Genomic DNA, 27500 nt, shown 5'->3' on the forward strand with positions numbered 1-27500 from the left:
TGCATTTAGTCAGTATAAAATTTTTATAGAATAAAACTTGCAGATTATTTGTAGATAATCTGTAGATATTAAGTAGATAATCTATAGATAATCTGTATATAATCTGAATAAAATTTGTATCAAATTGATGATATTGCACAAAAACTATAGGGGTCGTAGCAATTCAATTTTGACCATTCAAAATAAGCTATGGAATTTTTTTGACAAATTCAACCACAATTTGCTTTCAGGAAAAATGTTCTTCAGTTTGATGAAATTTGGTTACCGCAAACTTCAAGTTTCAAGAGTTCCTTCTAAGATTTTGCAATCTAAGGGTTTCCGCGGTAAGAAAAGTAATTTTGTGCAAATTTTCTTCAAACGCCATGTCAAAGATCGACCTAATCAAGGCAATTTTAAGATAAAAACATCAATAAAAAAGAAAAATAATATAGAGCAATTTACTATTCCACAATAAGAAATTTGTTTTTTATTTCAGATCAAACATCAGAACAAAAATTTCTGTAAAAAGCCCTCATTATAATTTTATTTCAACATACTCATTCTATCTGATTGGCGAGAATGTTGAGAAAATCAGCATATAATCTGTATATAATTTGTATATATCTGAATGAAATCTGTATATAATCTGTTTATGATCTGTATATAGTCTGTATATAATCTGTATATAATCAGTGTATATTCTGTAGATAATCTGTAGATAATGTGTATATAATCTGCTTATAGTAAGCATAAAATTTGATACAAAAAAAGTTTTAGAGTGTTTTGGCAATGATTCTATAATGAAGATGACCAGTATGAAAATTTTGCAAAACAAAATGCATTATAGTCGATTATTAAAACTACATAATCAAAGTTTTACTATATAAAATTTCAACAGATCTGGATTCTGTATATTTTCTATAGATAACGGATTTTTATCCATTTTTGTCACTGCGGGTAGAGCTTTTAACTGACATCATTTTAATTTCTCTAGAATTAAACATGTGGTAGTTCCAAATAAATATCTAACAAAGCATTTTTAAAATACATTTTTTAACCATTGGGTCCATTATTTGCACCCAAAAATATTATTAATTTTCAGTCGTTCATAAACTATGAAGCTTTAAGCTTTGGCTACTAGAGTAAGGAAGGTAAACATTGAATATGCTAATCAGTGCTTTTTCACTACTTCAATTTGTCACTAGGGTAAAAAAAAACTTGAAACTCATGGCTAACTCATAGCCATTTCATTGCTAAAATTTTGTGCAGATCTGGATTTTAAAAAAGTTAATACCTGCGCAGACCGGAATCAGACATGCTCATACTCAAACGAAACATGGATCATAACAGCACAAGATCTGAATCAGGCAAGATTTAAGGATGCCAGATATTATTTTTAGTGTTGGGTACGGTTTTTCTAAAGGCGCCAATTTGTGGGCAGAGTGCGATAAAAAACGTGACTTTTGGTCAAAACCTTCTAAAAAGTGCCTTAAAACTGTCGTTTAAAGTTTTTTCTAAGTTTTGCTCAAAATACGAACTTGATTGTTTTTATGGAGTCTATATGCTGAAGACTGATACACATCATAAATAAAACACATAAAAATCAACAAAATTACTGAGTGTGATTGGGTCAATGTCTACTTTGAGCAAACATACCGCAGCTCTATTTTTCAGCATAATAAATTAATAATGGAAGCAATTTTGGTTTCTAGATTTTAATTGAAGCTCAATTCTATTCATTCAAATGAAGAAGAGGTGAGTATGAATTCTGGCAAATCTTTTATTTCAGATAAACCTGGGAGGGAATGTATCAAATCAAAGCTTACTGGGTCGTGATTTAATTTCCGAGAAGATAAATTGAAAAATTCTCTCGGTGCTGAGATAAACGCGTGTGATCTTTTCTTGTTCAGAATCAATTTACCGCTAAAGGGGATAAGACGAGACAGGGGCGGATTTAGGGAGAGGGGGGCGGGGAGTTGCGGACTTTCTCACCCCTCACCTTCTCGGTAAGACTGATATATTTAACTTGTATGGTATTCACATCCAAATACAAAAATAAATGGGCCAGCCGCAATTTTTTCACTTAAAGGCTTTCTCTCCATAATTGTTCATCAGAGTGTGTGTGCTTTTCTGAAGACTAGTTTGTGGGCTGATGTTTTTGGGTTGGCGTTCTGGACATTATTAGACGGACGTCTAAGAAAAAGTTTACTTAGAGCTGTTTTTAGATTATTAGAGCCGACAAATTTGAGCGCTTTTGGTTGTTTTTCCGCCATTTGTTCGTTATTTAAGGAATGAAAACATTCGACAAGCTGATTAAAGCATTGCAGCGAGCCCCTTAATTTAAGGGGATTGCCGTAATCAATGAAAAAAAATGGTCTAGTTCATGAACTCACCAACTGGCGGACGTTTCGTTTGATGTAGTCGCTGACCTTTGACTCGTCGGATAGAATCCGACCAATGAACACTGGCATGAAGGCTTCGGAAGGAAACATGGCTTGGTTTGTAGTGACCTTGAAAAGAAAGAAAATAAAAATTATTATATCCGCTTGCGTAGTTAACCAGATCGTTAATCTACTTCCTGCCCGGGGTTGAGGTGCTTGACTCATGTTATGACTACCCGAGACGTACGAATGAAGTCTTTGGTCGAACTAAAGTCGAACTATAGATACAACTGAATGTTTGGACCATATCTGAAAAAAAAAATTAAAAATTATTTTTTCGAAATGATTTTGGTGTCACGAAATAATCTTGACGTTTTTGTTTTTGGTGTGACGAAATAATCGTTTTTTGTTTTTGATGTGACGAAATAACCTAAACGAAAGCCTAAAGTGTTTAAAAGCAAAAAATGGGGAGAATTGAGAAGAGTTTTTCATATAAAATAACTTGCAATACAAAAAAATCAAATATTTTGCAGAATTTCTTTGATTCGTTCTCAAACTTTCATTCCCAAGAAGACGCTAAAACAGTTCTCGATAGCTAATTTTCTTTGAGTTAAACTCTAAATTTTCTTCAACTTTCAAACTTCGTTCGAATCACGACTGAAAGGGCTGGAATATGTTATATCGCTCGACTCATTCCGATGGTTCTTTGCGGTACCTGATTTTGCTTGGAAAACAAAAAAAAATAAATAAACAAAAAAAAAACTAGAACACACCCGAATACAAAGTTTTTCCCCATTTACAATGGTCGGAACAAAAAAGAAAGAAAAAAGAAAGAAAAGTATTGAATTCAAAATTTAGATCTGAAATTGATTTTTTTTCAGACCAGAATTAAACATGAAAAACAAAGCTTCAAATCTGCATTCGGACATCTTTTCTTGAGCCATTTTTGGACATTTTGTTGTATTTTTTGGCCAAAAAAGAACTTTTTGGTGCCGTCTCTTTCCCTGCTCAAACTTAGAAATGATCGGCACCCGGGTCGAGGTCCGCGACTTAAGAAAAGACTTTGTAAGTCGCGCCGCATACCGTTTTCAGACTGTATTTCGCAGTCGCGCCGCGGGCCTTAGTTGCACCGTTAGTCTTTTATTAAGTCACGCCGTCAGTCTTTTAATAAGTCTCGCCGTCAGTCTTTTTTTAAGTCGTGCCGTCAGTCTTTTCTTAAGTCGCACCGTCAGTCTTTTCTTAAGTCGCGCCACTTAAGTCTTTTCTTAAGTCGCGCCGCTTAAGTATTTTCTTAAGTCGCGCCGCTTAAGTCTTTTCTTAAATCGCGCCTATTAAGTCTTTTCTTAAATCGCGCCGCTTAAGTATTTTCTTAGGTTGCGCCGCTTAACTTTTTTCTTAAGTCCCGCCGCTTAAGTATTTTCTTAAGTCGCGCCGCTTAAGTCTTTTCTTAGGTCGCGCCGCTTATGTCTTTTCAAATCAAAATCGCCTTCAAAAACTAAAACAAATTTGAAGGTGATTTGTTTGCAAACAAATTCATTTTCAATTTTTTTAAAAAGTATAATCAGGTCAAAATGGATGTCAAATAGTTCATTTGTTCGCTATAGATTGTTCGGATTGCGGTCAAAAAGAAAATAATTTAGTTTCATTCTCCTCAAAAAATAAGAAAAATATGTATTTTAACCAGTCAGAACCGAGATACAAAAAGCAAACGTAAGCAAGATTAATAAATAGCTATTTATTTCGTACATGTGTTTTCTTATCTCCATTCTGATTGAAATATAGTATTTGTCTACTTTATCACCTGTCTGCCTTCTGCTCCGACCTTGTTGTGCTTACCCTGTAGTCTACTTTTCTGCAAGAGGTTTTGCACATGGTCTCTCTGCAGTGCTTGATTCTTCGTTTCAGCCAGGAGTAAGTGGGCTCCGCAATCACACACGGCTCTGATTTCTGACAGATGGTGTCTCCGAAAAAATGCATAGTGCTGCAGTTGCATTTCTGTTGGGTGTAGCTGGAAAACAAACAAACATTCTGAACCGGCTTAAATAATTATTCGAAAATATTGTTTCTGCCTTTAGTTTAGGTAACAACTAAACGGGCTTCACAAATTGATTTTTCAGGAAAAAGTTTCAAAGTACTTATACTTTTCTGTTGAATGCAATTGAAAAACAAAAAGTTCAATTGAAAATTAAAAATTCAGATTTTTAGGATTTCAGTTCCTTTAAAAGCTATTCCAAACGACTTCTTCTTTCTTCTATTCTTCACACGGACCGGCGTTTTATGGATAATAATCGATATTACTGCATTTTTAATGTCAGATTCTGTAAAATTACAAAAACTACAAAATTTTGAAATATAGTGTTACTTTTTGAAAACCTATGAAAAGTATCCGATGATTTACCGTGTAACTCAATGAAGTTCTTTTTAACCGATTATGATGGGTGGCAGTCATTTTTTTAATATTTTTTTTTAAAAGAAGAAAGTTCGATTATAATTCATTGAAAATGTAGTAGTGATTTAAATTATTCGGACAAAGCAAACAAATTATTTGAATTTTCAAATGTGCTTTTTTATATTATACAAAAACTGGAGAATATAATTGCTTAGAACTTCACCAGAATTATTATGGTGCAATTTTTCCTCGAAATTTTTTACCAAAATTTTACTCCAAAAATGAGCCGTTTTTTTATCAATCAAGAAACACGTCGAAGTTATCAAGTTAATTGACGAGATAATCAAACTTGAAATAGCTTTTGGCAGAGCTCAATAAAACTCCATTAAAAAAATAATTTACAAAAACTCTATAAACAAATATAATTTTGGATTGATTACCAAAACAGGTCATTTTTACTATATTAAAATCAAAATCTTTGGTCAAAAACAAAATCAAACGTCTTACGCAAAGTTTTACTCTCATAGAATTTTTAGGTTGTGTAAGAGGCTTCTTTTTATATGATTTTCTCATCAATTATCTTACAAGATTCAGCGTAACTCTTGATTATTTAAAAAAAAACTACAATTTTGGGGTACAATTTTGTTTGAAAATTTAGAGAAAAATTCCACCTTAATGAGTCTGGTGAATATTTAAGCAACTCTGTTGTCTTCAATTTTAGTCTAATCTTAACCCAATGCAAGAAAAACGCGTTTGAAATTGCAAATGCTGTTTGTTGTGACCGGTTAATTTAAATCAGAACTGTATCTTTTTTTTTCAAAACCGGCATATTTTATCGATTATAATGTCCAACTGTTTGGTCCAAAAACCCAGCAAATCATATTTTTCCACAAAAATCATTTAAACAATTTTTTTTCATAAATCATTTTTGTAGAAATAAATGTCAAACTAACTGTGCACTACTGTTTAAAGCAACTGAGATGAACCTAAATTTTTCAAGATGAGTAGTTTAAAGTAAGTTAAGCTACTTCTTTCCATCTTTTGGTGGTACTAAAAAACAAAAAACTAAAATCGAGAACGTTATTTCATTTCTTTTCGTTTCAAAATCAACCATCCCGCTCCTAATTTTTTTTAAAATCAAAATCAGGTGATTCTTAGAATCACTATATGAAAAATTATAATCAAGCCGTATACCCGGGTTGACCAAAAATGCTAGTCATACAATTCTTATAAATAGAAAAATGCTAACCATACACTTTTCATGCAATTCCTTAAGTACAGAAAATTGCATGAAAGGTCTATAATTAAGGATTTTTCGTATATGGAAAGTTTATGACCTGTTTTTTTCCATTAACCAAAAATATTGTTTTCTTACATTTTAATTTCTCACAAGGTTTTGGTTCTGTTCGTAACCGAACTCAAGTGACAATACCTTGGTTACTATAAGTAGAGTAACCAAAGGTTTGACCTTCTCGCATCAAAAATGCATTGGAAATGGCCTGAAATCTCCTAATTCTGTCTGTTGCAAATAATATAACGAAAATATCAAACTTTTAATTTTTGGCAAAAACTTTCAACGATGATTACTTTTAAAATTTGAATTTTCAAATTATCAGACATTGATTAAGGCATAAATAAACATGCCATACAGAAAATATAGGTTTTAGCGTTTTTGAAAAAAAGTTATTAAGCAAAAAGGAAAAAAAATCAATATTAGTGTATCCAAGACTACGTTATGCACACAAAAAATTACAGTTTGCATGCAAAATTTTTTTTTTGAAAAATGTTTGTTTGAGGAAAAAATTCGATTTGCGGTTGAAAAAAAAACAAAAAAAGTAGGATTAGCATTTTTTTAATAAAAAATTTTCCTTTTTTATTTCATACGATTCACCGACCTGTATGCCAAAACAAGAAAAAAGTCCTTCGAAAATTCGATCGCATCATTTTTGCAAAATTGTATAAAATTTGTATGAGTAGTGTTTTTTCATAGACTTAGTTTATAGATTTGTATGATTAGCACTTTTCTATGAAGGTCAACGCGGGTATGTGTATCTTATAAAAGAAGCTCTTGCATGGGTAATTGTCTATAAATATGCTTTAGGTGCCTTAAGTAGAAATTCATGAGCGCAGCGCAAATTTGACTGTTTCGAAGTTTTGGGTATTCAATATTTCACGTTAATTTTTCACAATTTGCGGTTCACTCTTTCGAGAAAAAAGACTTTTTGTAATGGTTTTATGGTTTCATTTTACGTTTTTCGTAACTTTCGTACCAATTTTTCACAATTTGCGGTTCACTCTTTCGAGAAAAAAGACTTTTTGCAATGGTTTTATGGTTTCATTTTACGTTTTTCGCAACTTTCGTACCAAATGAACTTACATGGAAGAACAGGTCTGATCGCACAACATGTGATCAGTGGAAGCATACTCCAGTCCCTTGACGGTGGAGTTTGGGGAGAGGAAGGGAGTCCAGTCCAAGTGGGAGATGCATTCGAACTCCCTGCTCTTCCGGTTAATCTTGAGGTACTCGAAGCGACGGAACCCCATCGACAGAGCAATTCCAGGCGCCACGTCCACCCCACTATTCTGAAGCACCACTTTTTATATCAGACCTGATGACGCAATTCAGCCGTACATTTGAACTCAATTGGGATCTTTGTCAACTACCCTGCCCGGGCCCCCTGGGTTACAAAGTTCATTTTTCGTACATACTTAATCCGTGTACCATACACAATATGTTACGATAAGTTAAATCGAAATAGTTGTTCAATCTTTGAATATAACTCGAGAAATAACTGAACCAGCAGAGGATTTAGCGAATTGAGATTGAACAAAAATCCGTCTTCCTTAGAAGTTAAGCTCGTTAAAAGTCTACATTTCATACCGCGAATTATCAAAATCTGATATGAAAAACAGGAAAAACAACCCGTTAAGATTAGTTTTGCCATTTATTCGGCATGAAATCATCTTACTAGCATGATTTAAAACAGATTTAGACGTCAAAAACTGTGTTAGTAATCCCTTTAGAAATCATTCATTGATCTCGCAATCGCACTTTGAACAAAAATGGATTAGTATGACTGTTTCGCTGGGAACTTTTTTGCCTTCTATGGAACTAATTGTCATAACTGATTCACAGTTACTCAACATATAGTGAACCGCAGCTTTGAAAAAAACTCATTACGAGGCCAAACTGTGCATTTTGTAAATTGATGCGGATTCCGCAACAAAGGACACGCTCCCTTTGTTCTTCTTTTGTTCTTTCAATTTCTTTGAACGTTCCGACAAAGTTTTAACATGTTTGAAGACTTGTCTCTGGAATCCAGGAACATACAGAAGGGCTTTTAACAATCACTTCTCTTTCAGTAAATGATATCGTTAAAATCTAAAAAACACAAATCGTTTTTAATTTAAAAACGATTTTTATTTTTTAGACTTTAACAATCAATTACTGAAAAGTTAGTGATAGTTAAAAACAGTTTATATTGCTTAAAGATCAACTGAAATAATTTGTCCTCGATTTCAGTAAGAAAGTTTGCTAGCTTTATTTCAACGTTCAATAATGTATAGGCTTCTGATTGTCTTAAAAAAAATAGCTTCCAAGTGAACGCTCCCTAAATTGTCTATAAGGTCGACATTGAAAATTAGGTCCATAATCCGTCTTCTCACCTGTGGAATGACAGGGTACTCGGGGTCCGAAATTGTGACTCGGACTCCCGAGGCCGAAGATATCTCCCCCGAAGTGTCCTTCGTATTCAGAAACAAGTTCAGTCTGAGGCCATACGTTGACCCTGTGAACTTGGTCGCAGTGTCGGCCTAAACTCAGGTGTTTTTAAGTGGTCATCGCACAAATGTTATTTTATTTATTGATTAAAATGTTATTTATCTTAGCCAATTTTATATTAACAATTTGAGTGGTGGATCTTGTTAACTAATGGCCCCTTTTTGAAAAAGGGTGGCCGATTCGTTCCAAGGTACAAAATTAGTATTCTTAACTGCGTTCAATTGTTTCTTTTTAGATGGGCCAATTCGCTACACGGTTCCATAGGGGAGGAAAGCAGGGGCAGAATTAGAGGGAGGGGGGGGTTGGACTTTTTTCCTTCTCAGGGATTTGACCCCCTCACCAACCATTTTATGACATCCATTTTAGGTGGATCAAAGCTAAAAAATTTTTTAAAGGCGCCTTTGACGCCAATGTATATACTAAATTTGAAGGGGAGCGCACGCCGAAAAAACGCAATTTTCGGTAAAAATTACTAAAATAAGTTACCCCATTTTGTAAGCGTTTTTGTTCCGACTTTCGATACAAAAGTAACGGAATATTTGTGCTCGGGGTGGGTTTTTTTTTCTTCAGACAAATTTCGAGTTTTTAACTTGCCATTTTTGACGGAATTTTTTTATATCATTCAAAAGTTATTGTTATCCTGAGCTTAAATTTGAAAAGATATTTCACCTGTGATTATTTTTCGTAAAGTTACGAGGGTTTAAAGATTGCCATTTTGCCTATTAACGCGTCAGCGGAGAGTTAATCCGTCATAGAAATCGTTCCAAATTGGTTGAAAGAAGCTTATTTGCCATAATTGATTTGTTAGAATGAGCGAAATCTATTCTTTTGTACTTAATATGGCGTGTGGGGGGATAATTTCATTAAAAAAATTTCAAATTTTAGAATTTTTTTTTTCATTCTATTTTATTACATTTAATTTTTTCATGTTACTTACTAGTGCTCCATAAACCTTAAAAGGCAGTCGGAACATTCAGGGCTTGGCCCTGATGCGAGCAGTCTTGTTGGAGTTTAGGATTCTCGTGTTGTAGTTATATACAAAAAGTGGCATTAATTTTACAAAAAGCGGCCTTTAAAAAATTTCCTTGCCTGATCAACGGTCAGTTTGATTTTCTGACAGACAGCGTATTCATTTGTCGTAATATCTTCCATATTTGCTAGGCAGTTTATGTAGTTTGGCGGGAAGGTATAGTTTTTGATCTGACAGTCGATCACAAACTCGTCACGTGATATCTTGATTGCCTCTAGTTTCTCAGACGGCAGGTAGCTGAGATTTGTGCTGTGCCAGAGGATGTTGTTGTACACGTCATCGATGTTCACTCCTCGCTGGTCGAAAAAGTCTAAAAATGAAGAAAAGCTACTCGTTTTCCACTCCCCCATTTCAGTTAGATCTTTGAAAACTATTTGATAATGTCAAAACGTAAATGAAGTCTTACGATGCAAAGTAAAAGGACATGTGTTTTTCATACTTTTAATTGTAAAATCACGCATTTAGCAATGTTATCAAGTGAAAAAAAAATTAAAACCAGGGGCGTATCTTTAGCGGATTTTTTACAAACCTGTTTCATGTCGGTCAAACTGATTTTCTGAGCTCTGACAAATCACTAAAATATCTGCAGGCAAAATTGTGCTGTAGGCAAAATTTTAAATAAACGGGCAAAAAAACGTTTGGAAAAATATGAAAAAAAAATGAGTTTTTTTGGCGCACACTCCTCAAAATTAGTAAATATTCGCGCAAAAGGCGCCTTAGAAAAATTTTAGGGTCAGTCAAATAAAAATGGATATCTCGAAATAGTACAAAGGCGGACCCGTCCCTCCCCCTTAAGTCCGCTACTGATTAAAACAGAAAAATTATAAGAGCTAAAATGAGCCAAAAGTGGGGCAGAGTTTCCCCAGCATAGATAATGTTTCTTAAAATAGCTTAAAAATTGCGGGTACGTTTTGTAAATTTGGTTTTTTGAGTTTATTCAACGTCGAAAATTTCTAACGTTTTATTGCTTCCGAAATGTCTTAATACGCTACAAGGTCAAAAAATCGAAAAAACGTATAGTTTTTCATTACTGAGTACATGCCAAATTGTTGCTTAATTAGATTTTACAAAAAAAAACACCTCGCGCCCGGTTGCCATATTTTTCTAAACAGTAGCGCCTGTTTTAAAAAAACGGTTTAAATTCTGTTCTTATTTCATAATTAGTCAAATATTTAGCATATCTGTTTAAACTAAGACCACCTCAAAGTCAGATCTGAAATGTTCTTGGGATAAACATTTGGGTACGATATTTTCAAAACACTGCTAATATGACCAGACCCTTTTAAGTACCGTGCATCTCTCAAAAAATGAACAAAAAAGCTGATTTGCTAATGAAAATCAGTACGCGTAATACTAATTAACACAATATACTATTTACTACTTGAAAAGTAATTGAAGTTTATTTAAATGTAATATTTTCAACACAAATTTTTTATTTATTACTTTTGAAATAGTTCAAAACTTCTTGAAAACATTTCTGACAAGCAACAAGGCATTTTTAACATCAGGGGGTTTGAATTATTATAAGTAGTGTTTTTAGCTCAGAAAAAAAATGAACTTTTAGCTGAGCAGGGTGTGAATACCTCAAAATGAAACGTATTGAAAGAGGTGTAGAAACATAAACAAGACTGCTCGTATCAGGGCGAAGCCCTGAATGTTCCGACTGCCTTTTAAGGTTTATGGAGCAGTAATAACATAGAAAAAAACTAAATGTAATAAAATAAAAAGAAAATTCTTTTTTTTTTCGAAAATTTAAAATTTTATACAAAAATAATCCCCCCACACGCCATTTAAAAAACAAAAGAATAAATTTTGCTCCTTGTTACAAATCAATTATGACAATTTGAAACAATTTCTAAGACGGAGTAAATCTCAGCTTACGCATTAATAGCGCGAAATAGATCGCGCTTTAATTGTCCCAAGTTGGCCAAAATAGCAATCTTCAAACCCCCATAACTTCTTGAAAAAAATCACAGGTGAAATATCTTTTCAAATTTAAGCCCAAGACAACAATATCTTTCGATTGACATTTTAAAAAAATCCGTCAAAAATGGCTAGTCATAAAGTCGAAATTTAACTGAGGAAAAAAACCCACCCTGAGCACAAATATTCCATTACTTTCGTATCAAAAGTCGGAACAAATACGCAGTAGTATCTGTGCAGTTGTGCAATGAAGGACCGGTTGAACTAGCTTAACACTGATGTTTTCAAGAAGCCAACTTAAGAATGATCTAGAGAAGCACAGCATGAGCGTTAGCTTTTCTAGTAAAACAGATGTGAGAGTGTCAGTTTACAGGCCCTATAAGATCAATATATCTAAAGGTAAGTGGCTGGGAGGTAACAGATACCTACAGAACTGAAGGTTCAGGGATCGATTCCCGGTAGTTACTCTGCACTTTAGATGTTCAGTTGGTGTAATATCAGCAATAATCAATCGCTAAGTTAGCGCCAAAAACCATTGTGTTTTTTTTTTCAGTGCTAATTCATTGCTAGCTTAGTGACAATGGCACAAAAATGCTAAATCATGTTTGGTTATCCTTGTTTTTGCACATTTGCAGCGTTGAATTTTTCTGAGAGACCAACATGTTTCAACAACTAACGAAATGAGAATGAAATATGCCATGGCCTAAACAATGAGCTAGCTCAAACATCAATATTTTACATAAATTCTATAATTTGTGATTTGCATTTCCAAGCACTTATAAAAAACTGAAAGAATCTATGTCGAGAAAAATTTTATTTAAAATTTCAATTTTTCAGACTGACTATCACAGAGCTTACTAGATCTATCTACAAAAACTTTGTTTTGATATTTGGAATCATTTTTAGGTTACTCTGCAGCTGGAAATCATTTTTTTTCTGCAGAAACAAAGGTTGATCTGATAAGCTCTGTGATAGTCAATCTGAAAAATTGAAATTTTAAATAAAACTTTTCTCGACATAGATTCTTTCAGTTTTTTATAAGTGCTTGGAAATGCAAATCACAAATTATAGAATTTATGTAAAATATTGATGTTTGAGCTAGCTCATTGTTTAGGCCATGGCATATTTCATTATCATTTCGTTAGTTGTTGAAACATGTTGGTCTCTCAGAAAAATTCAACGCTCGCTGCAAATGTGCAAAAACAAGAATAACCAAACATGATTTAGCATTTTTGTGCCATTGTCACTAAGCTAGCAATGAATTAGCACTGAAAAAAAACACAATGGTTTTTGGCGCTAACTTAGCGATTGATTATTGCTGATATTACACTAACTGAACATCTAAAGTGCAGAGTAGCTACCGGGAATCGATCCCTGAACCTTCAGTTCTGTAGGTATCTGTTACCTCCCAGCTACTTAGCTTTAGATATAGTGATCTTATAGGGCCTGTAAACTGACACTCTCACATCTGTGTTACTAGAAAGGCTAACGCTCATGGTTAATTTGTAGAAAAGTTCTCAAGTTTCAGCTCAAATTTTTCTCTGAATCTCAGACTTAGCGATGCAACAATTTCTAAATTATACATGAATCAGTGCTGGAAAATATTGATCACTGAGATATTTCAGAAAAGTCGATGATTAACAGTGAGATTTCAAACCAGGAACCGTCCGATCATTAGATTGAAAAATTAAGAAGATTGTTCCTGCTGTATGTTAGTTTTGATTTAACTAGTCAATTGTTGTTATCTACTTAACAATCCCCCCTTCAAGAAAGGGGGGATTGTTAAGTAGATTACCTGCAGCGAACTTTCGACCAATCTGAATGCAGCAAAATTCGAATTTACATACAACGCTCTAGTGCGATTTTACTTTTTTCTTTACAGGGGTGGAGATTCTTTTTGTAGATATGTAGATACAATAGGGGGGAGGGGGGGGGGAGACGTTGATTGTTAAGTGAGATCCAATCGTTGTAACAAAACAGGTGAATTTATTGCATACCTTTTGTATGCAAAATTTAAAACAATTTACTCGTTGTCATTTTGCGAAAACTATCATGTTATAACTACATTAACGAGTTTTGCCGCTTTTTGAAAATTTTTAAAAGCCCGGGTTGTCGTCCATAAAAAAATGCTTATCATACAATTTCATATATGGCGGCTATGGAAAAATTCTTTTCATACAATTTTAATACAAAATTTAAAAACTGTTTTAAACTTCCAAGTCTATTTCCATCTTTTGAATCTTTCTGCTCAATATAAACATGATTTTAATTTTGTCAAAAAAATGCATATCGTAATTTTTTCATCTATGACGATTGTATGATAAACATTACGCTATAGAAAAAATAAAAACTTCAAAATTAATTTAACGATATTTCTGGATGAATATACATGAGTTTTAAAAATTTTTTATTGAAAGAAGGCATTTTGACTCTCAAAAACATGATTTAAATTTTGGTCAAAAAATGCTTATCATATAATTTTCATGTATGAAAATTGTATTATATGCATTTTTTCATCAGCAAAAACACAAATTTGAGGTAAAAAAAATTTAATCTCATTTTTGGTTGCAAACTTGCTTTTGTGTTCAAATATGAATTTTTGCGAAAAAAAAGTTTTGCAGGCAAAAACTGACTTTTTGTTTACAGTTTTTTTTGTAAACACGTTTATGATTTTTTATTTCATTTGCTAAGATAAAAACAAATTTGTAAAAAAAAAACTGGCCTTTTTTCTCAATTACCAAAATTTTCAAACCAAAAGTTATCTAGCCATATACAAAAAGTTACATTTTTGGTATATATAGTTCCATGTGAATATGTAAGAATTAACGTAGGTTGCAAAAATCACCAAATGCAGTTTATCTGCGTGGTAACTGCCAGTTACACTCTGGGTTTTCTTTTGACAAAAAGTCCAGGGCTAGTGTTTCGCTATTTTCATAGTAATTTTTTTTTGGTCCATGAAATAGTATAAGCAATTTTTTCATAACATGAAATAATATGATAAGCATTTTTTGTCAACCCGGAAGCCTTGTTGATCAACATTTCTATAACTTAGCGCAATTTATCTTTTTTATTACTCGGTAGTATTTATATCATTCAGATCTATTTCAATTTTATGGAAATTAAATTGGCTTACGACTAAATTACGCTCCAATTAAAATACTGACGCTCTAGCTCAAATTTAAAAGATATTCCACCTGCATCATATTTTGTGAATTTATAAGGTTTTCAAAGTTCCCAACATGATAAAAACACTGTGATAATTTTGCACCTATTTCATTCTTTAAAACATAATGCTCAACACCCAAGCGCGACCTAATTGTGCGAGACGTCTTAATCCGCGCTGACACTTTGATTCCACATGGAAATCAGACAATTTACTCGGTCCCATCAATTCACTGCCAGCTATCAGAAGACAAGACCTTAAGGCGACAAGTCATTTAGACAACAAATGAGCGTTAAAACATTAAAATGAATTGTTCAAACTTAAGCTCTGTTAATACTTCTCAGAAGTTTTGTTGGAAAATAGTGTAAATAGCTTCGCATTTAACTTGGCATACGATTGTTGTCTTAATAGCTGTCATCTTATCTGCCGGACACCGCTAGCAGCAAATTATTTAACTTTCCAAAAATCTTTTAAGGAAAAATTGAGCCAACCTAAAAGGCAGCTTGAAAAAGTTCGATATACAGTTAAAAGTTCGATCCAGCGCTTAAAGACGCGTGATTTTTGTACTTAGTAACGGATCTCCCCATTTTACAAAAGGAGAGCAAATAGTTAACAAGACTGCTCTTATCAGGGCGAAGCCCTGAATGTTCCAGCTGCCTTTTAAGGTCTATGGAGCAGCAAGAACATGAAAATTTATTTTTAAAAAATTAAAAACTTTTTAGAAAAAAATTTGAGATTTTTTGTAAAAACATCCCTCCGCACGCCATATTAAGTACAAAGTGATAGATTTTGCTCCTTTTAACAAATCAATTACGTCATTTAGGCTTCCTTGAATCAATTTGGAACGATTTCTAATACGGATTAAATCTCGCTAACGCGTTAATAGCGCGAAATATATCGCGCGTTAATTGTCCCAAATTGGCCAAAATGGCAGTCTCTAAACCTCATAACTTTTCGAAAAAACGGTCACAGGTAAAATATCACAGGTCAAATTTAAGCTCAGGACAACAATACCTTTTGAATGATATAAAAAGTTCCTTCAATTATGGCTACTTAAAAAGTCGAAATTTGTCTGAAGAAGAAAAAACCCACCCCGAGCGCAAATATTCCGTTACTTTCTTATCGAAAGTCAGAACAAAAAGATCGCAGACATGTTATGGAGCGTTGAATTATTTATACTTACAATTTCAGAACAACAACAAGGCTGCTCGTAAATCAGGGCAAAATTTTTTGGTTATAAAATCAGCGAAAAAATTGAGAAAAAACACTAAACTTGTATTTTTATTGTTGTTCCGACTTTCGTAACGAAAGTAACGGAATATTTGTGCTCGGGGTGATTTTTTATTCAGAAAAATTTCGACTTTTTAACTAGCCATTTTGGACGGAATTTTTTTAATCATTCAAAAGGTATTGTTGTCCTGAGCTTAAATTTGAAAATCTATTTTACCTATGATCATTTTTCGTAAAGTTATGGGGGTTTTAATATTGCCATTATGGGCAATTAGGGACAATTAACGCGTGATATATTTAGCGATATTAAGATATTAAAGCGTAGGCGGAGATTTAATCCGTCCTAGAAATCGTTCCAAATTGGTTGAAAGAAGCTTATTTGCCATAATTGATTTGTTACTAGGAGCGAAGTTTATCACTTTGAATTTTATATGGCGTGCGGGGGGATGATTTTTACAAAAAATCTCAAATTAAAAAAAATTTTTTTTTATTATACTAAATTTTTTCATGTTATTACTGCTCCATAGACCTTAAAAAGCTGTCGGAACAGTCAAGGCTTCGCCTTGATACGAGTAGTCTAGTTTCAAAATGTCACCCACACATGCTTTTTTAAACTACAAAAGGATGTATTTAGCGTCTTGTATCCTAGTAAGCCTGCTCGTATATCAGGGAAAAGCCCTAAATATTCCGACTGTCCTTTATTTCACATAAACCTATGAACTTTGGACAAAATCAAAGTTTTATTCTTGAATGTTGCGAAATTAATACGACCGTTTTGATAAGCTAGCTTAAATTCAATTTGGAACGATTTTGTTGTGCGGGATATTTTGCCACTCATAAATAGTTCGCGTTAAGCTCTCAAAAAATGTGAACAAAATTGCTCGTATCAGGGCAAAACCCTGAGTGTTCCGACTGCCTTTTAAGGTTTTTGGAGCAGTAATAACATAAATAACATTAACAAATTAAAAGTAGTAAAAATAAAATAAAATTTTTTTTGTAATATTTGAAACTTTTCCTATAAAAATCATCCTCCTACACGCTATATAAAGTACAAACGAATAGCTTTAGCTCTTTGTACCAAATCAATAATGGCAAATAAGCTTCTTTCAACCAATTTAGAACGATTTATAAGACTGATTAAATCTCCGCTCACGCGTTAGTTGTCCCAAATTGGCCAAATTAGCAATCTTTGAACCCCCTAGTTTTACAAAAAATGCTCACAGTCAAAATAAATTTTCAAGTTTAAGCTCAGAACAACAATACATTTTGATTCATAAAAATATTCCGTCAAAAATGGCTAGTTACAAAGTCAAAATTTGTCTGAAGAAAGAAAAACCCACCCCCAGGCACAAATACTCCGTTAATTTCTTATTGAAATTCGGAACAATAAATATTTCAAAGCGCAACTAATTAGACCAGAAAATGGCCAATTTGGCAACTTTCATATACCCAGAATTCTTCAAAACTGTTCGAAGGTAAAAACATCTTTTTGAATTTGAAGTCAATATTTTCAATGGGGTACAAAAAAATTTTGTCGATAACTAATATTTCGATTGGCGAAAATTGACTGAATAAAAGAAAACCACACCGAGCATAATTGTTCCGTTTTTTTCGAAAGTTGGATTAGTAGTGTGACCAAATGACATGTCTCAATTCATTTTGGAACGCGTTAAGCCGCCGCTTACGTTTGTTATAAGAACGCAATAAATCGCGCGTTAATTATCTGAAATTGGCCAAATTAGCAATTTTGCAATCCTCATAACTTTGAAAAAAAATGATCACATGTGAAATATCGTTGTGTATCTGAGCTAAAAAAAAACAAAATCTTTCAGATGGTATCAAAAAATTCTGTCAAAAATGCTCAGTTAAAAAGTTGAAAATTGACTGAATAAAAACCATCGCAAGCATAAATATTCAGCACATTCTTCGAAAGTCGGAACATTTAAACAATTATATTATGAAATCTGAAAGGATATGGTGTAACATTCTCTAAGATACTTAGCTGAACGTAGACTAAAGAAATATATTCGAAAGAAAACAGGAAGAAAAAGAACAAAAATGAGCGACGAGATGTGTTGAAAATACTAATAATTAACTTTTTCATACCTTCGGGAACTTCTTCACCGTTCTTCACCTTTTCCAGAAACACTTCGGCCATGTCTTTGACGCCGAGCGTGATGTCCAAGTTGGCTTTGATCTTCTCCATACTAGCCATGCGGTGTGAACAGACTAGGATATGGACAGTTTGTACAATTCGGGTCACAAACAACATTATGCAAGCACTGCAATTGAAAGTTCACAGATTGAAAAACTCAATAATGTAACGTAACCAACAAACAAAAAAAATAATAATTGTTACTTTTTTTGTAACAGGTTTTTGTTTGGCTGCTACTTTAACTAGTCTAATTAGTTCCCATTAAAAATTCTAAGCCAGAAAAATCGTAAAAAATAGCATCTCATAAAAAAGTGCCAAAGGGGAGCCCTATCATAAGTTAAAAGGTTTAATATCCGAGGTTTTGAGCCCTTCCCAATTTTCGCCCTTTCAAAATAGTCAATTTTGAATAGCACATATAGATTTCTGACCCGAATTGTATACATAATTCACCTATGATTTCAGGGAATTTCTTGCGAGGATCGTGCTCCTTCTTCAGGGTGGTCTCAACTGCTATCGGCTCATCCAAATATTCAGAGATCACCTTCACTGACGTGTACAGTAACATGCCTATAGAACACACGTAGAAAAAGATAAAATAGTTTTTTATTAGATAAACATTAGAACATTTATTAATGAATGGTCGAATAGACCAACAAACGAGCTGTTTAGTTCTTTACGAACGACCTCTGTGTTGCCCTTGTTTAAGAATTACTCGCTTTTTCTATTATTCGGGCTATTCGTCTGGGCTGATAGCCCGAATAATATTGGCCACATATTACATTTGGTAGTGTCTCAAGTAGTGACAATCTGTCGCAGAGCCATTTGCCATAATAATCATAGAAGTATTTTGATATACACCAGTGGACAAAATTTAGCACAAGCTCAGAATTTTTTCTTTAGAATGTCTCGTCTTAATGTCTATTTGGCCAACAATTCTTTCGAATTTAAGTAAATTTTTACAAATACCAAGAGTAAATGATCAGAGCTACCATCTATGAAACTATCAATAATTGGTTTCATTGATTACCAATGTAATCCCGGTCTGAAAATGCAAGTTTTCTCATGTGCACAAAGTTTTACATCGCAATGATTTTTTTATTGAATGAGTGGAGGAAAAAATTGCTCATTCGACGTGAATTTTTTTCAGCGAGAAAATGGAAACAATCAGTGTGAAAACTTTACTGGACGTTTCTTACTTTTTTCACGCTAAATATAAAACTTAGTGCAGATGAGGAAATGTGGCATTTTCAGACCCGAGTTAAATTGGTAAGTCTTTGAAACCTAATATTGATAGTTTCATAGAGGGTAGCTCTGATCATTTGTTCTCGGTCTATGCAAAAACTTTACTGAATTATGAAGGAAACTTTGTCCAAAACAGACATTGAAAACAGATATTTTAAATAGTAAAAACCTGAATTTGCGCTTAATTTTGTCCACTAGTGTAAATTTATATAGCAATGCACAGCAACTCATCGGCCATGCCTTCGTATGATTCGCTATGGAATGCTTCATGGAAATTTTAGGCAATAACTCCAGAGCCGAAATAATTTCATATTTTGTCGAAGTGTTTGATATAAGCAAAGCATCAGTTTTCATAGCGTGTCAAGAAAAAATTTTCATGAAAAAACTATTTTAAATTGGCAACTCTTAATTTACATTAAAGAGCCGTTAAAACAATCAGAATGTCAGCATTATGCAGGCAGCTTTTTGATTTCTCTTATGCAAAATCAAATACAAAATGATTAACGGCTTTGGTTTTTGTTTAGAGTTCTACCCTCTGCTGGCTAGCTCGCAACACATTTAAGCGATTGCAGTGACCACAATTTTGTTGTTATTATTTTGTCTTAAGCAGTGTAGACTGGCGTAAGGTGTATTGGCGTAGGGGTATTTGGCATTGGTTAGAATGGTATAGGGTACTTTGGGAAAAATATCAAATATCAAAATGCAAAATAATAACAAGACTGCTCGTATAACAAGGCAAAGCCTTGAATGATCCGACTGCCCCTTATCTCATTTCGAATGATTTTTGGGAAGAGAAATTAATGAAAACTTTAATTATTGGACAAAAAAATCAAGTGTAAAAATTTTAGTCGTAGGAAATTGATTCGACCGATTAACTATCCTCAATTCAATTTGGAACAATTTTGTTGTGCGGAATAATGTGCTTGCAATAGTCCAGAGCATGGCCAAGTTCAAACTCCCAGAGTTTTGCAAAAAATGGTCGGAGCTAAAATATTTTCTTATATTTGACTTTAGGGAGTCAAATTCTTCAAAGGGGTTTAATTTTTTTTGTCGCAAACTATTATTTCGATCGCTGAAAGATGACTGAATAATAAAACCACCCCAAGTATAAATATTCCGTTTTCTTCAAAAGTCGGAACAAAAATATCTCTATATTATCAACAAATAGAAGTCATTCTAAGGTTTCAGTGAATATTGTCAAAAACGGTTAGTTAAAACGCCGAAAAATTCTCTAAAAACCACCCCAAGCATATATGTTCTCTCGCTCTTGTCACAAGTCGGCACAGCAAGAGCCTCCTAACTCAGTATGTCAACTGATTTCACATAAAATTCGGTAAATTTTTCAAATCTATTGCGCAATATTTTCAGTGAGGAGTTTTTCCTTCAAATTTTTGGAAAGTATAGGTTACACCCAAGAAGGTACCATACGAATGATTCATTTTAAAGTAACAGCCCGGCTCGTGATTAATAAATTTAGTTTATCAAACAGAACTTACCCAAACTGATACAGACAATGATAAATAATAGCGTGTTTTTCAGAGTTGAGTTTTCGGTTTTTGTCAACTGTGGCTCAATGTGTTTCGGGGAGGGGGCTGACAATTCGTGACAACACGCTCGTGCTGTTGATGGTGATACTCCCATATTATCCGACTGGTTATTCGGCCCCACACGAATCGAGTCGTGTGGAGTTTCGTGGGAGTCGGTTTCGTGTCCCTGGGGACAACCGTTCGAATGGCAAGATTTGTGCTCGGAGGTTGGGGCTACTGCTGCTCCGTTACAGCCGCCATTGGAACTGGCACGTCTGGAGCGTCGGTCCATTTTCAGCAAAATTATACTCGTTTCTGTGAAAAAAAGTAAGAACAGTGTTTTAAAATAGGAATGAAACAGGTTTTTAGCATTCGAAGCAGGAGAAAGACCTTAAAAATTAGTTAAATAGTTTTAATTTGTATCACTCCTTTGTAACCATAGAGTTTATCGCAGAAAGTTTTTCATGAAACTGTTAAGCAGAATAATACGTGCTACCCAAACCTAATAAGTACTGTTGAGGAGCCACTGCTTGCGAGCCAAAAAGAAGCGGTTTTTTAAAGCATTTAATTGACATAGTATGATCTTTGGTGGCACTACCTTAGATCAATTCTCTGGATAGTTGTATAATATCCCGCTAACAAGATTGATCTTATATAGTTACAAAATAATTCAAATCATTGTAGATTTAATGAAAGAAATGGCTGAAACATTAATACTGAATCGATACGAAAAAAATGAGAGTTAAAGAAAAAATGATGATGTTCAGCACAGCACATAATTGGCCGAAAAATAGAGTTATGACAATTCGAATCATTTTTGTTTTAATTTTTTTTTAATTTTGGTCACTCCTTTGGCAATTTTTTTTATTTGGGAACTAGAACCTTGAAATAACACGCGATAGTTATTAAAGGAGGTAAAAAAAATCGGATAGTAAACAGCGAAATACTCCTAAAGAAACAAGTCGACTTTTAAAATGTATTGATATTTTTTACTTCATTATGCATTAAAAAGGCAATTAAAATATCTAATTTCCAGATTTTTGCCTTTATATGGAATTTACCGTTTGTAGTTCGCAAAATGCCCTGAAATTGTTGATTAACAGGCAATTGATTATTGACGCACAGTGGTTTGTCTAAATGGATGATTGAATGGTCTAACTATTTTCTCTAAAGTTGTCTGTAAAGCATAAAAAGCGCGAACCAATTATTTTTTCAAAAAAAGCTGCAATTTTGAGACTTTTCTCGATTTCTAATTATGTGTGTCCAGCAATGCAACAAATGGATCACTTGTTCTTGTGATATTTAAAAGAGATAATTGCCCATAGAATGGATGCCGACTGTGAAAAAAAAGTTGTTTCGAAAAACTTAAAATGGCATAAAATTTCACCCCCAGTACTTTAGATCTTTTTAACTTTACCCTCTTTTGCAAAAAAAGGGGGCATTTGTTACTGAAGCTTGATATTATCTCATTTTGACTCATTCATTATTTACCGAACAATAAATTTTGCGTAGTTATTTTGACTTTTTATAACAACTTAGTGCAAAGTCTACAAGATTTCATCGGTCATAAATTTTATGATCAAAACAGAAATTAGGAAACTATCAAATGGCCTGTTGTGATAAATCAGCCAAAATATGGACCTCGAGTCTATTATTAGATTATTAGACACGGGCTCTTAGACAGTTTATGGGCTCTTGAAACAATTCCCGCATGTTTGGAGTTCTCCACAAAAAAAAATGATTTTAATCTCCCGTGGCGTCAGTTTTTCCACCAACCCTCTAAGCCGAATCACTTATAGGATCTTGTTAAGTATCTCCCGAACTAGCAGGGGGGGGGGGGGGGAGTTCACATAGTATGCCTAACCGTTAAATTAGTTTTTCGTTTTTCATAGGGATTGACCATTTATTGCTAGGGAGAGTGGAGAGAATAGTTAACAATATCCCACTTATAAAAATAAATCATAACAAGACTGCTCGTATCAGGGCGAAGCCCTGAATGTTCCGAGTGCCTTTTTGAAAATTTGAAATTTTTTATGAAAATCATCCCCCCACACGCCATATAAAGTACAAAAAGATAGATTTCGTTCCTTGTAACAAATCAATTATGGCAAATAAGCTTCGTTCAACCAATTTGGAACGATTTCTAAGACGGATTAAATCTCCGCTTACGCGTTAATAGCGCGAATTATATCGCGCGTTAATTGTCCCAAATTGGTCAAAATGGCAATCTTTTAACCCTCATAACTTTACGAAAAATGATCTTTTCAAATTCAAGCTCAGGACAACAATGGCTTTCGAATGATATAAAAAAATTCCGTCAAAAATGGCTAGTTAAAAATTCGAAATTTGTTTGAAGAAAAAAAACCCACCCCGAGCACAAATATTCCGTTACTTTCGTATCGAAAGTCGGAACAATAAAAAATAACAAGACTGCTTGTATCAGGGCAAAGCCCTGAATGTTCCGAGTGCCTTTTAAGGTTTATGGAGCAGTAGTAACATACAAAAAATTAAATGTAATTAAATAAAATGAAAAAAAATCTAAAATTTGAATTTTTTTTTATAAAATCATCTCCCACACGCCATATAAAGTACAAAAGAATAGATTTCGCTCATTGTAACAAATCAATTATGGCAAATAAGCTTCATTCAACCAATTTGGAACAATTTCTAAGACGGATTAAATCTCCGCTTACGCGTTAATAGAGCGAATTATATCGCGCGTTAATTGTCCCAAGTTGGTCAAAATGGCCAAAATGGCAATCTTTAAACCCTCATAACTTTACGAAAAATGATCACAGGTGAAATATCTTTTCAAACTTAAGCTCAGGACAACAATACCTTTCGAATGATATTTAAAAAATTCCGTCAAAAATGGCTAGTTAAAAAGTCGAAATTTGTCTGAAGAATAAAAAACCACCCCGAGCACAAATATTCCGTTACTTTCGTATCGAAAGTCGGAACAATAATTATGATTTGCAAAGAAATGAATTTGCAATGGTTTACTTAGTTTTAAAAAAAATGAGCACAAAAAGTGTACAATCGAACCGCAAACAAGACACAGACAATATAATATTTACGGTATAAAATTTAGAAGCAAAAGTTGACCTAGAGTTTTAGACGCAAAAAATAACGAAGGTAAGCTAGTCGAGTTGCTCAATATATGTTTCAACTCTTTCTCGGACAAAAATTGATATTTTTTGATATTCTCGAGCAAACTTCGGGGTTTTTCGACTTTCTCAACCAAGAAAGAATGTTTAATTTTGTTCCACCCATTTCAGATATTTTTCGATTTTCCCGACCAACATTTGGTATGTTTTAATTTTTCCACTTTATTCGACCAAAATTCCATTTTCTTTACCAAGAATGAGTTTTTTCGACTGACTCGACCATCTAAATTTTACTATTGATCGCAAAATGCTGTTTAAACTTTGCGCTTGATATAAAATTGCTCGTCACTCTTGGTTTTCAAGTCGAAATTCTGCACAGGGCCAACACGTAAGTCGAGCAACTCGGCCCGCGCCTCTCCCGCTGACCGACCTACAGGGTGTCTTTAAAACAAGTTCTTTGTAAATCCAATTAAGATGGCCCTAGAAACTTGCTGTAAACGTCTTAAAATCAGATTTGAAAGAGAAATATAAAAACTACCGATTAACTTGTTCGATGTTGTTCGAGCCTATATCAATTTAAATTATCCAAATTATCAAATAAGTGACCATTGCCGAAGAATAAAAACTGTCTTCAAGCAGCAAAATTATAATAAATTTTCAAACAAAAATGCATGAGAACTCTACCAACTCGGATCAACATACAAGATCTTAATATACTCGCAAACGCTCTAACATACAAAACAAATAAATTGAGATCCTTATAATTTTTTCATTAACTTTACCTTAAAGATAAACAACACTGCTCGTATCAAGGCAAAGCCCTGAAGGTTTCGACTGCCTTTTAAGGATTTATGGAGCAGTAATAACATAAAAAAAATTAAATGTAATAAAATAAAGTGAATTTTTTTTCTAAAATTTGAAAACTTTTCTATAAAAATCATCCCCCACACGCCATATAAAGTACAAAAACAATAGATTTCGCTCCTTGTAACAAATCAATTATGGCAAATAAGCTTCTTTCAACCAATTTGGAACGATTTCTACGACGGATTAAATCTCCGCTTACACGTTAATAGCGCGAATTATATCGCGCGTTAATTGTCACAAATTGGTCAAAATGGCCAAAATGGCAATCTTTAAACCCTCATAACTTTACAAAAAAAAAGATCACAGGTAAAATATCTTTTCAAATTTAAGCTCAGCACAACAATAGCTTTCGAATGATATAAAAAATTCCGTCAAAAATGGCTAGTTAAAAAGTCGAATTTGTCTGATGAAAAAAAAACCCACCCGAGCACAAATATTCCGTTACTTTCGTATCGAAAGTCGGAACAAAAAATGGCATCTTATGGGAAAATAAGGTGGAATGAATTGTAATTTTTCTGACAAATCAGAATGCTAGATCTTTAATCATTTTTTGTTAGATGCTTTTATTATATTTTTCGATTGTTTAGCGATGTATTTACACTTCATTTTTAATCTAAAATTTTTAATGAATGGATTGTTTTTTTATATAATTTCACAATTGAACCCTCGTTTTGCATGATACAGTACAACTGTTCCGAGTTATAGCGATACACATCATTCAATTAAATTGTTTTTTGTTTCCGCAGGTTTTTACAATTAATCGATATTTCACTACATCATGTTTACATTGCGCTCAATTTATGTTTTGACTTTGATTGGCCGAAATTGGGCACGTTTCGATTGTGCTCGGCCGATGATCCTACTTTCTCGGCCAAAAACGGATGTGTTTTGACTTTGCGCTCGAATTAAAACTACGTCACGGCTTAAATTACAATTTTAAACTTGATCAATATGTAGATTGAATACCTCGGCCTATTCAGCTACAAAAAGTAAAAACTTTTAAATATTTGAGTTGTTGAAGACTTTTTTGCAATAAGACAGCAAAAATTTGCCGAATTATGGTGATTCTTTTCATTAAGTTGAATTGCTAGTTGTCCAGCAAACTGTTCGATCTATCGACTGTTCACTGCAATTTGTGCTAAACACACCTTTGTAGTACTAAGTTAAAGTGACAGGATCAGTAGGATTACAATGAAAAACTTCAAACACAATTTTCTCAACTTCGGTTAACTCTAAGCAAAAAATGCCGAGATCAAAAACTGTATGGAATTGTATTTTACCAGCATTTTTATGGTGCAATTTATTTTGGGAAATTTCAAACCAAAACTATACTTTCAAAACGGGTCATTTTTATTTGGTTAAAAAAACTTAGAGGCAACAGGGTCAATTGATGTAAGAGTCACTACAATTGATATTGTCTACTTCCTTAATTTCGAACTAAACAAACTGACCCGTTTCGAGGCTGTAACTTTGGTTTCAAAGTTTGCAAACTGAATTTCACTTTGAATTTGCAGGTAATTTTCGAAAGAATATTTTGTTATCAATATTGTTTTCTAAAACAAACCAAATATGAAAAAAACAAATCAATTTATCTGGTTAGAAATCAATTTATCTGGTTATAAATCAATTTATCTGGTTATTTTAATTAAGTACTGAGGAAGTTATTTCAGCACAAAAGCGGCAAAAAATTATTACATCGAAAAAACTTTTGAAAAAAATGATCCAATTTTTGGAACGAAGATCTAATTTAAAACTTCAAGAAATAAAGGCGCGTATTGATGTTTATTGCAAAAAAGACATCAATAACCCACAATTTTTTCAAAATCGAGAGATGCTTTACCAGAAATGTGTTTTGAAAACACCCTGCTAATAGTAAAAGCATGAAATGCACGAAAATTTTAACAGCACAACAGTTTTTTAGTGGCAAAAATTGTTTAACGCTTGGTTATCGCATTAGATGTTAGTGACGCAGCGGAAGAAAGGTTCATTAATTGCCAATAGCCTGTGTATATCTAAAAGGGACAATAACCACTTTCTTGTTGTACTGACTTTCGTAACGAAAGTAACGGAATATTTTTGCTCTTGTGGGTATTGTTTTCCTGAGCTTAAATTGAAAAGATTTTTTACCTATGATCATTTTTCGTAAAGTTATGGGGTTTAAAGATTGTCATTTTGGCCAATTTGGGACAATTAACGCGCGATATGTTTCGAGCTATAAACGCGTAAGCGGAGATTTAATCCGTCTTAGAAAACGTTCCTAATTGGCTGAAGGAATTTTATTTGCTTTAATTGATTTGTTAATAGGAGCAAAATTTATTTAAAATTTATATGGCGTTTGAGGGGATACTATCCACAAAAAATCTCAAAATTTTGATCGTATTATTGCGATAGAAGACACGAGACGCCAAACACATCCCTTAGTAATTTGAAATGCGCGTAGAGAGACTAAAACAGACAAAGAGGAAGAAAGTTTTTTTGAAAAAATTGTTATAACTTGAAAAAGTAACTTTGATAAAACTTTTTTAATCAGAATTAAAATTAAATCCAATAGTTCGGCAGACTTATATATATACAGATTTCAAACAATCAAAACCTGCTTTAGATTTATTAAAAGCCTCATAAAAAGTGTAAGAAAACTTAAATTTTTTAAACTTTTTTTCAAGTTTAAACACGTCAGTGATGTAACCAGCAAGAGTGATCGTGGATCTGCGAGCAAGGAACGTTCAA

At 33.4% G+C, this 27500-nt stretch overlaps 2 protein-coding genes across 3 annotated transcripts in view; one reads left to right on the plus strand and one right to left on the minus strand.

Annotated features, from left to right (window-relative positions):
* Positions 1-27500, plus strand: part of LOC134853905 (cytoplasmic dynein 1 light intermediate chain 2-like) — a 485619-nt gene that overhangs the window by 118021 nt on the left and 340098 nt on the right. The gene's annotated exons all lie outside the window — the stretch shown is intronic.
* LOC134854216 (amiloride-sensitive sodium channel subunit alpha-like) overlaps positions 1-27500 on the minus strand; it is a gene marked incomplete in the record, with an annotated part of 143193 nt that overhangs the window by 490 nt on the left and 115203 nt on the right. Inside the window, 8 exon segments of the mRNA XM_063870383.1 lie at positions 2373-2489; positions 4197-4368; positions 7127-7332; positions 8416-8562; positions 9620-9870; positions 17983-18105; positions 18482-18598; positions 20770-21114. Coding sequence (XP_063726453.1) covers positions 2373-2489; positions 4197-4368; positions 7127-7332; positions 8416-8562; positions 9620-9870; positions 17983-18105; positions 18482-18598; positions 20770-21091 — 1455 coding nt within the window.

Source organism: Symsagittifera roscoffensis, chromosome 9, assembly GCF_963678635.1.
Source record: "Symsagittifera roscoffensis chromosome 9, txSymRosc1.1, whole genome shotgun sequence".
NCBI classification, from domain to species: Eukaryota; Metazoa; Xenacoelomorpha; order Acoela; family Convolutidae; genus Symsagittifera; species Symsagittifera roscoffensis.